The sequence below is a fragment of the Aquarana catesbeiana genome, linkage group LG02 (genome assembly GCF_042186555.1).
Source record: "Aquarana catesbeiana isolate 2022-GZ linkage group LG02, ASM4218655v1, whole genome shotgun sequence".
Taxonomy (NCBI): domain Eukaryota; kingdom Metazoa; phylum Chordata; class Amphibia; order Anura; family Ranidae; genus Aquarana; species Aquarana catesbeiana.
Window position 1 is genome coordinate 137085238 of NC_133325.1, and position 12407 is coordinate 137097644.

The 12407-nt window shown below is 40.9% G+C and overlaps 1 protein-coding gene across 1 annotated transcript in view; it reads left to right on the forward strand.

Annotated features, from left to right (window-relative positions):
• The window catches only part of LOC141127240 (polyunsaturated fatty acid lipoxygenase ALOX15B-like), a 276986-nt gene that overhangs the window by 180585 nt on the left and 83994 nt on the right, over positions 1–12407 (forward strand). Inside the window, exons 8-9 of the mRNA XM_073613507.1 lie at positions 9223–9366; positions 9883–10086. Coding sequence (XP_073469608.1) covers positions 9223–9366; positions 9883–10086 — 348 coding nt within the window. The remainder of the gene's footprint in view (positions 1–9222; positions 9367–9882; positions 10087–12407) is intronic.

A 12407-nucleotide genomic window follows, 5' to 3' on the forward strand; every position in this document is an offset into this window, starting at 1 on the left:
ATTGTCCCTTACTTGTTTGGAGAGTTCCTTGGTCTTCGTGGCAGTGTTTGGTTAGGTGTTGCAGCCTCTGGAGCCTATCAAAAAGGTATGTATATGTAATGACAGATCATGTGACACTTAGATTGCACACAGGTGGACATCATTTCACTAATTATGTGACTTCTGAAGGTAATTGATTGCACCAGAGCTTTTTATCGGCTTCATAACAAAGGGGGTGAATACATACGCACATGCCAATTATCAGTTTTTTTATTTCTAAAAAATAGTTTTATGTATATATTTTTCTAATTTTACTTCACCAACTTAGACTATTGTGTTCTGAATCATCACATATAATTTAGATTAAAAAAAATTGAACTAAAGGCTGTAACAAAATAGGTAAAAAGCCAGGGGGGCTAAATACTTTTGCAAGGCACTGTATATACATTTGTATGTGACGTGATATGTTTATCATATCAAGATGAGATATTTTTTACACATCAACTTTTACAATCACATATAGTGTATTTTCAGAGTTGAAAGGGTTAAACATCCTTACAATAGAGTCATTGTAGTTAGGAGGAATGTCTGGTGTTAATTAAGATAACAGTACATTTTCCTAAAGTCATATAGACAAGTTTACATTGTAATGTGTATTTATTTTTAAAATCATCTCACATATATGAATGAATTGAAGTTAAGAAATATATTTTAGGTTCAAATTTTGACAAGGTTATTTGAACGGTTGTATGGATTATAAATTTGTGCTAAACACAATTTGGAGGGAAAGTATGAAACATATTATTCTGAAGTGACATGCATATTTTAAAGTATTGTACAACAATGTTACATTTATGAATATTAAGGGGATTGATTTATTTGGTAAAAGAAAAAGAAAATATATAGGAGGTGAAAATATTTTTATGGTATATGAAGCAAAAGGTTGAATAAGTTCACTTTTCCTTATATAGAATCAAAATTGAAAATATATTCAAATCAATTATCTTAAGATAAGAAGTATGTATGGATACGAATGACATGCGGTTGTATATGGATTTAGATATGAAAATGATTAAGATTGTTTAATCAATAATTTTGAGAGGGAAATGTTAGAAAGTTTCTTTAATCTAATATACATCAATTAACAAACATTAACAAATGAATGAATTGATTAGATCTTTACAGAATAATTGCGTTGTATATATATATATATATATATATATATATATATATATATATATAACTTTTAGTTATGGAAAAAAAGTGAAATTATATACACTTTTATACTTATGAAAGTATACATATTGTCATAAGCTTCATAAACATTTCTATAGAGAGCCAACATGTGGTAGTAGTTAAAGTCGAGCTGGCTTCTTACCATTCTCCCATCAGAAAATAATAAAACTTTACACATAGCTCTTCTTGCCCACCCCCATGGAATGTTGTGTAGAATAGAGATGGTGTTATATTTCAACATCTGGAGTAGACTGAAAGTTAGAAAACCATTTGCCACTAAGTCTGTGGAACTATAAGACAAACCAACCCTTTTTAGGAAGGTGGGGGCTATTTTCATGGGTTTGATTTGTGGAGTAAAAGCTTTTGAACAAAATGTTTGTTGGGCAGACTGATTTAGATGCATGATTTAGATGATTTTGCTGCAGACACAACATGATACATTGAAGGAAGCTGTCACAGCTACACACACACACACACACACACACACACAAAGATACACATCTGATTCAATCTTTATCTTAAGAATATATTAGATTATTGATGTTATTTTTACATGCTACATTTTCATAGTGTTCTTGTAATATTTTGCTATTTTATTATTAAATCAGTTTGAGTTTTTACACAAGAACTGAATGGACTTTCTTGGAACTTTCCTCGTCAATATAATTTACAGAATATCGATATCATGCTTTTGTGCACAAGTATGCCCCGTACACACGGTCGGACATTGATCGGACATTCCGACAACAAAATCCATGGATTTTTTCCGACGGATGTTGGCTCAAACTTGTTTTGCGTACACACGGTCGCACAAAGTGGTCGGAATTTCCGATCGCCAAGAACGCGGTGACGTACACCATGTACGACGAGACTAGAAAAGGCCAGTTCAGAACCAAGCGCGGCACCCTTTGGGCTCCTTTTGCTAATCTCGTGTTAGTAAAAGTTTGGTGAGAGATGATTCACGCTTTTTCAGACTTGTGGTTTTCAGATCGTTTTCTGCTGTTCAGTTTGTGCTTGTGGGTTTGTATCTGCTCTTCAGTGCATGCAGCGAGTTACGCGTGACTCTTGTCATTGTGTTCTTGTTTGTTCGTTACTGTTTTTCAGGTCGCTCTTCACAGGCCTTGCTGTTCTTCAGTGCGTTCTGTTACTTCGTTCTGAGCAGCCGACCGTTTTCTAGCCATGTTGCGTATACGTACTCCTTGTAGAGTTCGTGCTGTGTGGGGGCTTGGTGTTGGGGTCCTTACCTTGACACAAGTCCAGTCAATGAACAGGGTGGGGAGGAGTTCATGGACCAAGAATTGGTTGCTCCAGCGTGACCACTTTTGTCATATGCCTTTGCTCCGTGAGATCCATGAGAATAATCCTAATGATTTCAGGAACTTTCTCCGGATGACGGACCCCGTATTTCACCATTTGTTGGCTTTGCTGACCCCTTATATTAGCAGGCAGGCATGAGGCAAGCCATCACTCCGGAGCAGAGGCTAGTCACCACCCTGCAGTACTTGGCGACGGAGAGAAGCCTGCAGGACTTGAAGTTCTCGACAGGCATCTCCCCCCAGGCTCTGGGGATCATTATCCCAGAGACCTGTTCTGCCATCATCCAGGTCCTGCAGAAGGAGTATATTAGGGTAAAATGTATCCTTTACCATCACATTTTATTGTATTTAATGTTTGTATTTCTTTCCTCATTCCCTATTTACCATGATTGGAATATGCTGTGAATGTTCCCTTTGTTCTCATGCATGCTGGATTTTTATGTAATTTTTTTTTTCTCCTTCATGCATATTTGCCTTCACTTACCTTCCCAGCATGGTCTCCTGGCCCTATATTCACCTCATGTAGTCACTTAATGTATTTTATCAGCTCCATAGTAGTGCTTTGCCCCAAACACCCCCTAAAATGTTTCTAAATGTGATTTGTGCTTTAAATTCAGGCAGAGTGCCAGAGGCTTTTTTTGGGGGTCCCCAAATCATTTGGAACCCTCCCTCCCCCCAACTGCTAAGTCAGCTGATACCAATTCTCTATCTATCCTCAATCATCTATCTGCTGACTTTGCCAAACCCATACACACTATACCCACCTCTTTTGTGATCAGATTTATGGATGAATTCCCCAAAGCATGTAGTGCAAGGGCCTGCCTGTATACTTTCAAATGGTACTGTTTAAAGTTTTTGTATTCTATTATTATCTTGATAGGTAATAGCAGAATGTCCAAATGTGCTCAAATGTGTACAGTGTGTATTTATATCTTTGTATTATGACACTTCTTACCTGTCCAGTGGGCTGTCAATAGTGTAACTAAGGAGGGGCTGGCCAAAGTAATACCCATTATTTAGGCATTCATCTCTCAATGAAGTGGAGAGGGTTACCTGTCCAAGAGCTCCCCCCCCTATAATGTTAGAAATGGCCCATGAGAGGGGGGTTTGGAGGGGGAATCTGATAGGTGTACCTTATACTTTGGTCTTTAAAAACTCTCTCAAATAAATGTTATCTTGATGTTGGCCAAGAATGTTTGTGTCTAATCTGCTTTCCCTGTTTATGTGCAAAATGACTAATTTTTTGTTGTTGTTTGACTCCACAGTTTCCTTCCACACCACAGGAATGGCAGACTGTGGCCTCCCACTTTGCCCAGCGGTGGGACTTTCCTAACTGCGGAGGGGCAATTGATGGGAAACACGTCCACATCGTCCCACCACCGAACTCGGGGTCATACTATTTCAACTATAAGGGGTTCAATAGTATTGTGATGTTGGCGGTGGTGTCGGCTACTTACGAGTTCCTGTATGTGGATGTGGGGAAGAATGGCCAGATGTCCGATGGTGGAGTCATCGCCCAGACGGAGTTCTACAGGCGTCTCCAGAATGGCAGCTTGGACTTGCCACCTCCAGAAGACAATGTGGAAGGACTCCCATTCGTCTTTCTTGCAGATGAAGCGCTTGCGCTGGGGGACCATCTTAAGCGGCCATTCCCGATGAGGACCCTCACCCCGGACCAGAGAGTTTTTAATTACCGGCTGGCCAGAGCCAGAAGAGTGGTGGAGCAGACGTTTGGAATCATGGCCAGCCGGTTCCGCCTATTTCTTACACCCATACACATGGCGGAGTATAAACTGAATCATATTATCCTGGCGTGCTGTGTTCTACACAACTTTTTACGGCAACATTCTGCCAACTATACTGGCTCCGTTGGGCCTGAGGCTGGAATTCAAAATGAACCAACCCTGACGGCGCTTGAAAGTGGCCGTCCTGGCTTGCCCCCCCTGAGTGCCCGTGATGTCCGTCTAAGATACCTTGAATACTTTGCGGGTAGGGGGGCTATCAATATGACAGACAATGTCTGAAACCTTTTTCAAATAAAAAAAAAATTAACTACTAAAATCTTTGGTGACATTTACTGCTTGTGTTTCTTTTAGCTGACCCTGACAGAACATGGTGAGTCCTGAAAATGGCATGATTGTGTAACATTACAAAGCATTGTTGGGTGTTATTTACTAAAGGCAAAGACACTTTGCACTACAAGTGCAGTTGAAACTGCACTTGTAGTGCAAAGTGGATTTGCCCTTAGGAAATAACCCCCATTGTCACTGAAAACACCAATTAGAGCACAACAAAAGTTTTGGAGCGTTGAGACAATAATCCACACATTCTTGATTAACAATCTTTTTAATACCAGCACAATCACATGTGCATTTAGAAAAGGTTTTTAAAACAAACCAACATGTTTGTTGTATAACAATTTTTGGGGTCACATTAGAAAAAGTAGAAATGTCCATTTAAGATAAAACTTGCATGTTTAAAACCAACAATAAAGACACAAATCTTGAACTTACAAAGTTCACATTTGGTAGAACTTGAAGGCAATATCAGACATGAGTATTTACAAACTGTGTTTGATATTGCATTCAGATAGGGTGAAGTCACCCCTAGAAAAGCCAAATTTTGAAGATGCACACCAATTGCCAAATGTCAACATGTGCTAGCTGCCATCACGGGGGATCAAGGGACGTGTTTTGTGGGTGCAACCCCTTCCTCACAGCTACTTTATTATTGAGGAAGGGGTTGCACCCCCAAAACGCATACATTGATCTCCCGTGATGGCAGATAGCACATGTTGACACACTGTGTGCCTCTTCCAAATTTGGCTTTTCGCAAATATGTCAAAAAATGGTAAAAATTTTTGGCTCACAAAAAGCGCAAAAAAAAAAAAAAGGGATTTTGAGGGGTTTTAAACTCTCCCTAAAACATCAATGATGTTCTTCATTTTTTTTAACATCATTGATGCTTTTCTGGATGTTTTCCAAGTCCCTATTACACCCCATGATCTCCCTGATCAGGATCTGTGCACTTTCTGAGGTGAAATGCCCTGGATCCACAACATCACGATCACCTAAAAAGATAGAAACAAAAACACACCATGTATTATAAATCTGCCGGCATCCATCTCTTACCTGAGTCTGTGATCGCAGACACTCACCTGTTGTGGTGACTAGTTCCACCACATCTCCTTCCTCCTCCTTCTCCTGTTGGCTTTGGTGGGTCTCCTCTTCTTCATGAGGTGGGGGTCTTTGGTCTCCTCGGATAAGGGGTGTCCTCCGAGTCTTTTCTCTCCTATGAAAAAAAAAAAAAGGTATACTTAGCACACAGATATTTGATAGCAGAAATAGGAATATGAAACATTGCTTGGAAGTGGGGTAGAATTGTCTGTTTTGGCAGCGTTCCAAGATGTAGAATTTTTATTGTCCTTTGTCAAGCTTCAAGACTTTACCTGTTTAGTACAAGCTTCACAGCTGGAGGCACCCCTATAGTATACACTGGAGCACCTGTGTGGGCCCCAATAAAAAGTGTGTTCTTGTGTCCCACACTAGTGCTCCAGCGTCCAGATGTGAAAACTGCTGAGTGTCCTCTCCTTACACAGAATCTAGTTAGCATTTCATTCTAGTTACAAACCCCTCTACACAACCAAATTATTCCCATACAAGTAGGCCATAAAAAATGTTGGCAAATGCATATGGCCAAAACAATGGTGTTTTCTAGGCCGAACGAATAATGTTTTATACGAACTAATAATGTGCCTATGAACATGAAAGTTGCCATTTTAAACTGGATAACAGTTAAGAAAAGCACATGGAGCAGCACGAACGTAATAAACATAAAGAATAGGAACACAGCACAACTACTTACTTTTTTGCAACACTCTCCGGATCTTTCTGTACTGCTCATGCTCTCTTAATTTCAGGTCCGACCACCGCTTCCTAAGCTGATCTTTCAATCGTCGTACCCCGAAATTCTGGTGCAGACTCTTGACTACTTTCGCCATGATCTTGGCCTTTCGGACATTGGGGTTGGGGTAAGGTCCATACTTCCCGACATAGTTGGCCTTCTTCAGGATGTCGACCATCTCCAACATCTCCCCAAAGGACATATTTGATGCCTTAAATCGACTCCTTCTGGATCGGGACGTTTCTGGCTCCAGGCTTTCCTCCTCCTCCTCCTCATTGCTGTAATTAGCACACACCTGCTGTGTCTCCGCCATGTGCTCTTCCCCCACTGCGCCGAATGAGAAGGGGCGGGGAATAGAAAGAACGTCAGAGGCAGGCGGAGTTTCACGCATGCGCAGTGTCTATAAAGCGTAAAACGCGTGCGTAGTACGTACGATGTGTGAGCGTAGGAAGGAGTATCGGAGGCGCCGATCGCGATAACGAAGGTAAGATCTAAACTTGGGCCTATACTGCTTCTAGATTGAGGCCTATATTGTACCAAGATTAGGAGAGTTTTGCCTGACATTACGGTTTGTCTCGTGTTGTGTCTTGCAGATAAAATGAATGGCTTCAATGACCACAACTTCCTCCCCCTGTTCATAGACAAATACAGGGAGCTGCCCTGTCTGTGGCAGGTGACACACCCGCATTATAATCATAAACGAAAGAGGCAGACAGCGCTGGAGAAACTGCTGGAGTTGGTGAAGCCGATGGTCCCCACAGCAAACATCCCCTATTTAAAAGCCAAAATTGGTGGCCTGAGGATTACTTATCTTAGGGAGTGCAAGAAGGTAACAGATTCCCAGAGATCAGGAGCTGTAGCAGATGACATTTATGTCCCCAGACTGTGGTACTATGAGAGACTGCGATTTCTGTCAGACCAGACTGGAGTCAGGGAATCCCTCTCAACCCTTCCTTCCACTCTTCCCTCCACCCCAGCTGAGGCTTCCGATGTCCAACCTGGGACTTCCAGCCAGGAAGAAGTGGAGGAGCCCAGCTTGAGACAGGTATAGCATTCTTCTACAGATTTCTGGTCAATAAAGAAATTATGTTTACTATATGTTATTATTGATCACCAATTGCTGATTTAATAAAGGCATTTACATATCAATAGACAGTACTGGGCAAAAATAATTGGGACAAGAATGAAAAATGCTGGGCTCAGAATGATAGTCTTTTATATTTGTTAACATTCAATTTGCAACAGTCATGAGATGAAAATTGTGTGATTGATGAATAAAAAACTAAAGCTATGTTCCTTTTTCATACACAGGAAGACCTCAGCCAGGACGAGGCTGTGGAATGTGGCACACAGGAGGAGGCTGTGGAATGTGGCAGCCAGGAGGAGGCGGGGGTTAGTGGCAGCCAGGAGGAGGCGGGGCTAAGTGGCAGCCAGGAGAAGCCTGGGACCAGTAGGAGCCTGACAGAATCGCAGGTCCCTCCCCTCCGCCTTCCAACCAAAAGACCCAGGAAGGGGAGTCACGTGCAGGATTCAGCACTCAGGCTCATTCAGGAGGCTTCTGCGTCCCTCAGAGCCACCCCCACTCCTGAAGAGGCCTTTGCCTGCATGGCTACCATCAAACTGCAGGGCATGCAGGAGGGTCAATGCCAGCTGTGTGAGAACCTTCTTTATAAAGTCTTAACTAAGGGGGTGAGGGGTGAAATCACACCCAATACCCACGTGAGTGAGTTGGAACATCCTCCTCCTCCTCCTCCTGCCACAACTACACCACCACAGCCACAGCGTGGAAGGAAGCGTGGAAGGAAGACCAGAGAGTGATGGCCCTGGGTTCAGTCTGGTCTGGCAAAAGATGCAGGCTCTTGTATGACCACAGCCTGGGGACATACATGTCATCTGCTGCTTTCATTATCTCTGTTACTTCTGGACCAGACTGTACTCCCTTAGATATGGACTCCTCAGGCCACCAATTTTGCTGTAAAATAATTGATGTCTGTCCTGGGGGCCAAAGGCTTCACCAATGTCTGCTGTTTCTCCAGTGTTGCCTCCCTCTTTGTTTGGTTCTGAGCCCTGAATAAAAGTTTTTTGGTTTAAATTATACTCGCCTATGTGTGTTTTCCATCAAAAAGGACAGTTTCTGGATGTTAAATAACTAAAAAAAAAAAAAAACAAGATCAGCCTTGAAAAAAATACAAACCAAAAAAAAAATTCACATCAGGCTTGAAAACAAAAAAACAAAAAAAAAAAAACAAAAAAAATGATATCGATTTTTGATCAGATGTGACAAATCATAATATATTGAGGGAATCACGATAAATAAGAAAGAAAGAAGTTTGTGAGAACTCTGTGTGAATATCAGCAGCAAAACTACTTTGTTCTGCCTGCATTATAAAGAAGAAGAGAGTGCGCTGTATTAAACAATTTTTTACATTGCAGCCTGATGAAAGTGCTCTATCCATTCCGAACGCTAATTTTACTAGACCAAGCTGTTCCGACTCGGAATTTCTTCTGAGCATGCGTGGCACTTTGTGCGTCGGAATTGTCCACACACGGTCAGAATTGACGCGATCGAATTTTGTTGTCGGAAAATTTTATAGCCTGCTCTCAAACTTTGTGTGTCGGAAAAAACGATGGAAAAAGTCCGATGGAGCCCACACACGGTCGGAATTTCTGACAACACGCTCCGATCACACATTTTCCATCAGAAAATCCGACCGTGTGTACGGGGCAGTAGACTAAATAAATTCATTAATTTCATTGCTGATCAGATTTCATAATTGCTACCTTTCAGAATGGTCATATTTTGATGGCAGATTATAAAGTTTTACATGGTGTTCCTGCTAATACTATCAATGGAAGGAAACAATACATTGCAGCCCCTATGTGCCTACTGTGGAAAAATCCTCAGGATCAGATTGTTCCAATTGCTATCCAGGTAATTTAACGTATGTACTGTATGTATGTATGTACACAAATGCATTTCTGAAATCAGTAGTTGTAAAGGCTTATTTTTTTCCTGAAAAAATAAACATGGTATATTTACCTGCTCTATGTAATTTAATGGTATTGTGTAGAGTGGCCCGGTTGAATACTGTGCTGTTGAATACAGTCAGAAGAAAGACTCAATTGCAGTGATACCAGACTCACCCCTTACCTTTTACCCAGGTTGCTCTGTTTCAGGCCTCCCCTCTTCCCACGTTTTTTAATTCCAGACTCCCCTTTTCCCCAGGCCAGGCTGTCCATTCAAATACACTAGCATGCTTTGCAAGCACCTAAGAGGAAAATCAGCATGACTAACCTTTGTTAGGGAAAACATGTTTTCAGAGATTGTGATGCCTGAGCCATTATAAAAGTCTTTCAATGCAATATAATGATAAATGAACCAAGAGCAAAACATTTCAATATTTTTGGTCAAATGTTATGGCCACTAAATAAATCTTTTGTATTCTAGTTATCTCAGACCCCTGGAGAAAATGTTCCAATCTTCCTGCCCAGTGACTCGGAATATGATTGGGTTTTGGCCAAGATCTGGGTGCGCAGTGCTGACTACAATGCTCATGAAGTTGACACTCACCTTCTCCGTACCCATCTCTTAGCCGAGGTTTTCTCAATAGCAACTACCAGGCAACTTCCAATTGGGCACCCAGTGTATAAGGTGAGTAAAGAGTCTGAAATAATGAATAATTCTTTTATGGAGATTGACTGGATATTTTGCTGTTCTTCAGAAGAGCTGTTGGCAAAAGAGTCATAGTTAATATGTTGACATGAGGCAGATCATCTAATCTGGATGCCAACATTTTGATAGCAGGCTCCAATAATTTGTTGCATTGCGTATAAGTAAAGCAAATTTGATATATAGATATAGATATACATATATATATACACACACACACACACACACACACACACACACACATCAATTTTTAACACAATTCCAAGTAAGCAGCAAGCATTCGTCATATCATCCATCTATGACAGGGGAATAGCCTTCTTTCCTGAAAGGCTTTGATACACACAAATTGTCCCGAATAGCTTCACTGTACCATTCCTCTCACTTGGATTCAATTTTTTGTATGATTTCTAAAAAAAAAAAAATAAGGGAGCTGCAGGCCATATTATATAGCAACATACTTGTTAAGGAATCTTTGCAAATGGGCAAGCTTTGGAAGTGCACTAGTACCCCCAACTCCAGGCAACAAACAAGGATTCAGAGATAACCTTTTGACCTCAACTGAACTGATAACTGTGGGCAGCGGCTCACTTGTAGTACTTGGTTTGCTGTGCTATCTGGTGTTTCCCTAAAGTCCATCACTGCCCAATCTGGTAACATGAATGTGGAATCAATATCTTCCCTGCTAGCCCACAGCAGCTCTTGTGCTAAAGACTCTCTTCATCAGATATGTCAGACAAAGAATCTAGCTCAGAGTCTTACAGCTCTTTTGCAGGCATAAAGGCACACAGCACAACAAAGAAAGCAGAGCCTGTTTTCGCTGTAATAGGACCGGTCACTTAAAAAAGGACTGTTCTATCTGGAAAGCTGAGCAGCGAAAGCTAAAGCTATCCACAAAAGAAAGAGTCAAAGCAGCCACAAAGGAAACTGACATATTGTGGAGAGGCACCTTTAAAGTAACTCATAGTGGCAAGCCATGTGGCTGGTGCATAGACTCAGGAGTGACAAGCCACATGACTAGCGATGAGATCTTTTTTTTATTCCAAAACTTTATTGACAAGGTGACTGTACATTGCAGGAATAAAGGGTATACATGACAACCAATAACACGAGTATTGTACATAAGGTAGATAATGAGGTACAGACCGTCAAATCATATACAACATTTTTTTGTGAAGAAATAAAAACAATAAAAAGGTAAAACACAAAACAAACAAAGCCCGAGCTTATTGAGGAACAATTACTCAGAACAGCCTCTTTTGTCTACTCTCGGATATAAAGCTTAGAAATTCCCAAACTCAGGCCTAAACCATTGTAACTCTTGGTGGGTTCAACAGTATAATAACATATCTATCACTAGTTTTGGTGGGGCAAGACTTGGGTTGTCAAGCCAATTCTGCCAAATGAGATAGATTTTTTTTACCGCTTTTCAATGAGGATAAGCTAATTGTTCTCTGGGTAAAAGGGAATTAACATAGGCAATTTGCGCTTTAGGAGGCACGGTGGCAGTCAACCAAAATATAAATGTAATATAAATGTAATATAAGGCTAAGTAGGGCCTCTTACACAATTTGATAATTATTTGATGATGACTACATCTCTCTATCTTGGTAAGAGGAGTAGAGAACAGGGCACATTCAAAGTGGGTATGGAAGGGTGTAATTAGCGGGCTTTTGGTCAACAACGATGGAACGTGGGGTAAGGGGGGTGGGGAACGGAGATTTTCCCCCCTGCCTAGGTTTTTCTTTTTTTTTTTGTGTATGAGGAAGGGTTATGTATGTAAGATTGTGGAATGGATGTAATGTAATTGTATAGTTTTTATCTACGGTTTATGGAATTTAAAGCTGTATAATTAAGAATGGATATGTTGTATCTTTAAAAAAAGGAAAATAAAAATTTTGATTGTTAAAAAAAAACAAAAAAACAGTATAATAACTTATCTATCACTAGTTTTGGTGGGGCAAGACTTGGGTTGTCAAGCCAATTCTGCCAAATGAGATAGATTTTTTTTACCGCTTTTCAATGAGGATAAGCTAATTGTTCTCTGGGTAAAAGGGAATTAACATAGGCAATCCACTGCGCTTTAGGAGGCACGGTGGCAGTCAACCAAAATCGGGCGATCAGCTTTCCAGCCCGGTACAATAACCTGTTCACCATAGTATAAATACCTTTTGGATACATTTCAGCATCAATTGTGCCTAACAAGCACACCAAAGGATCAAGAGGTACAAGTGTTTGGGCTAGGTCAGAAATAACCTGCACAACCTCCGCCCAATGGGGTGCAAGCTTCGGGTAGCGCCATATCA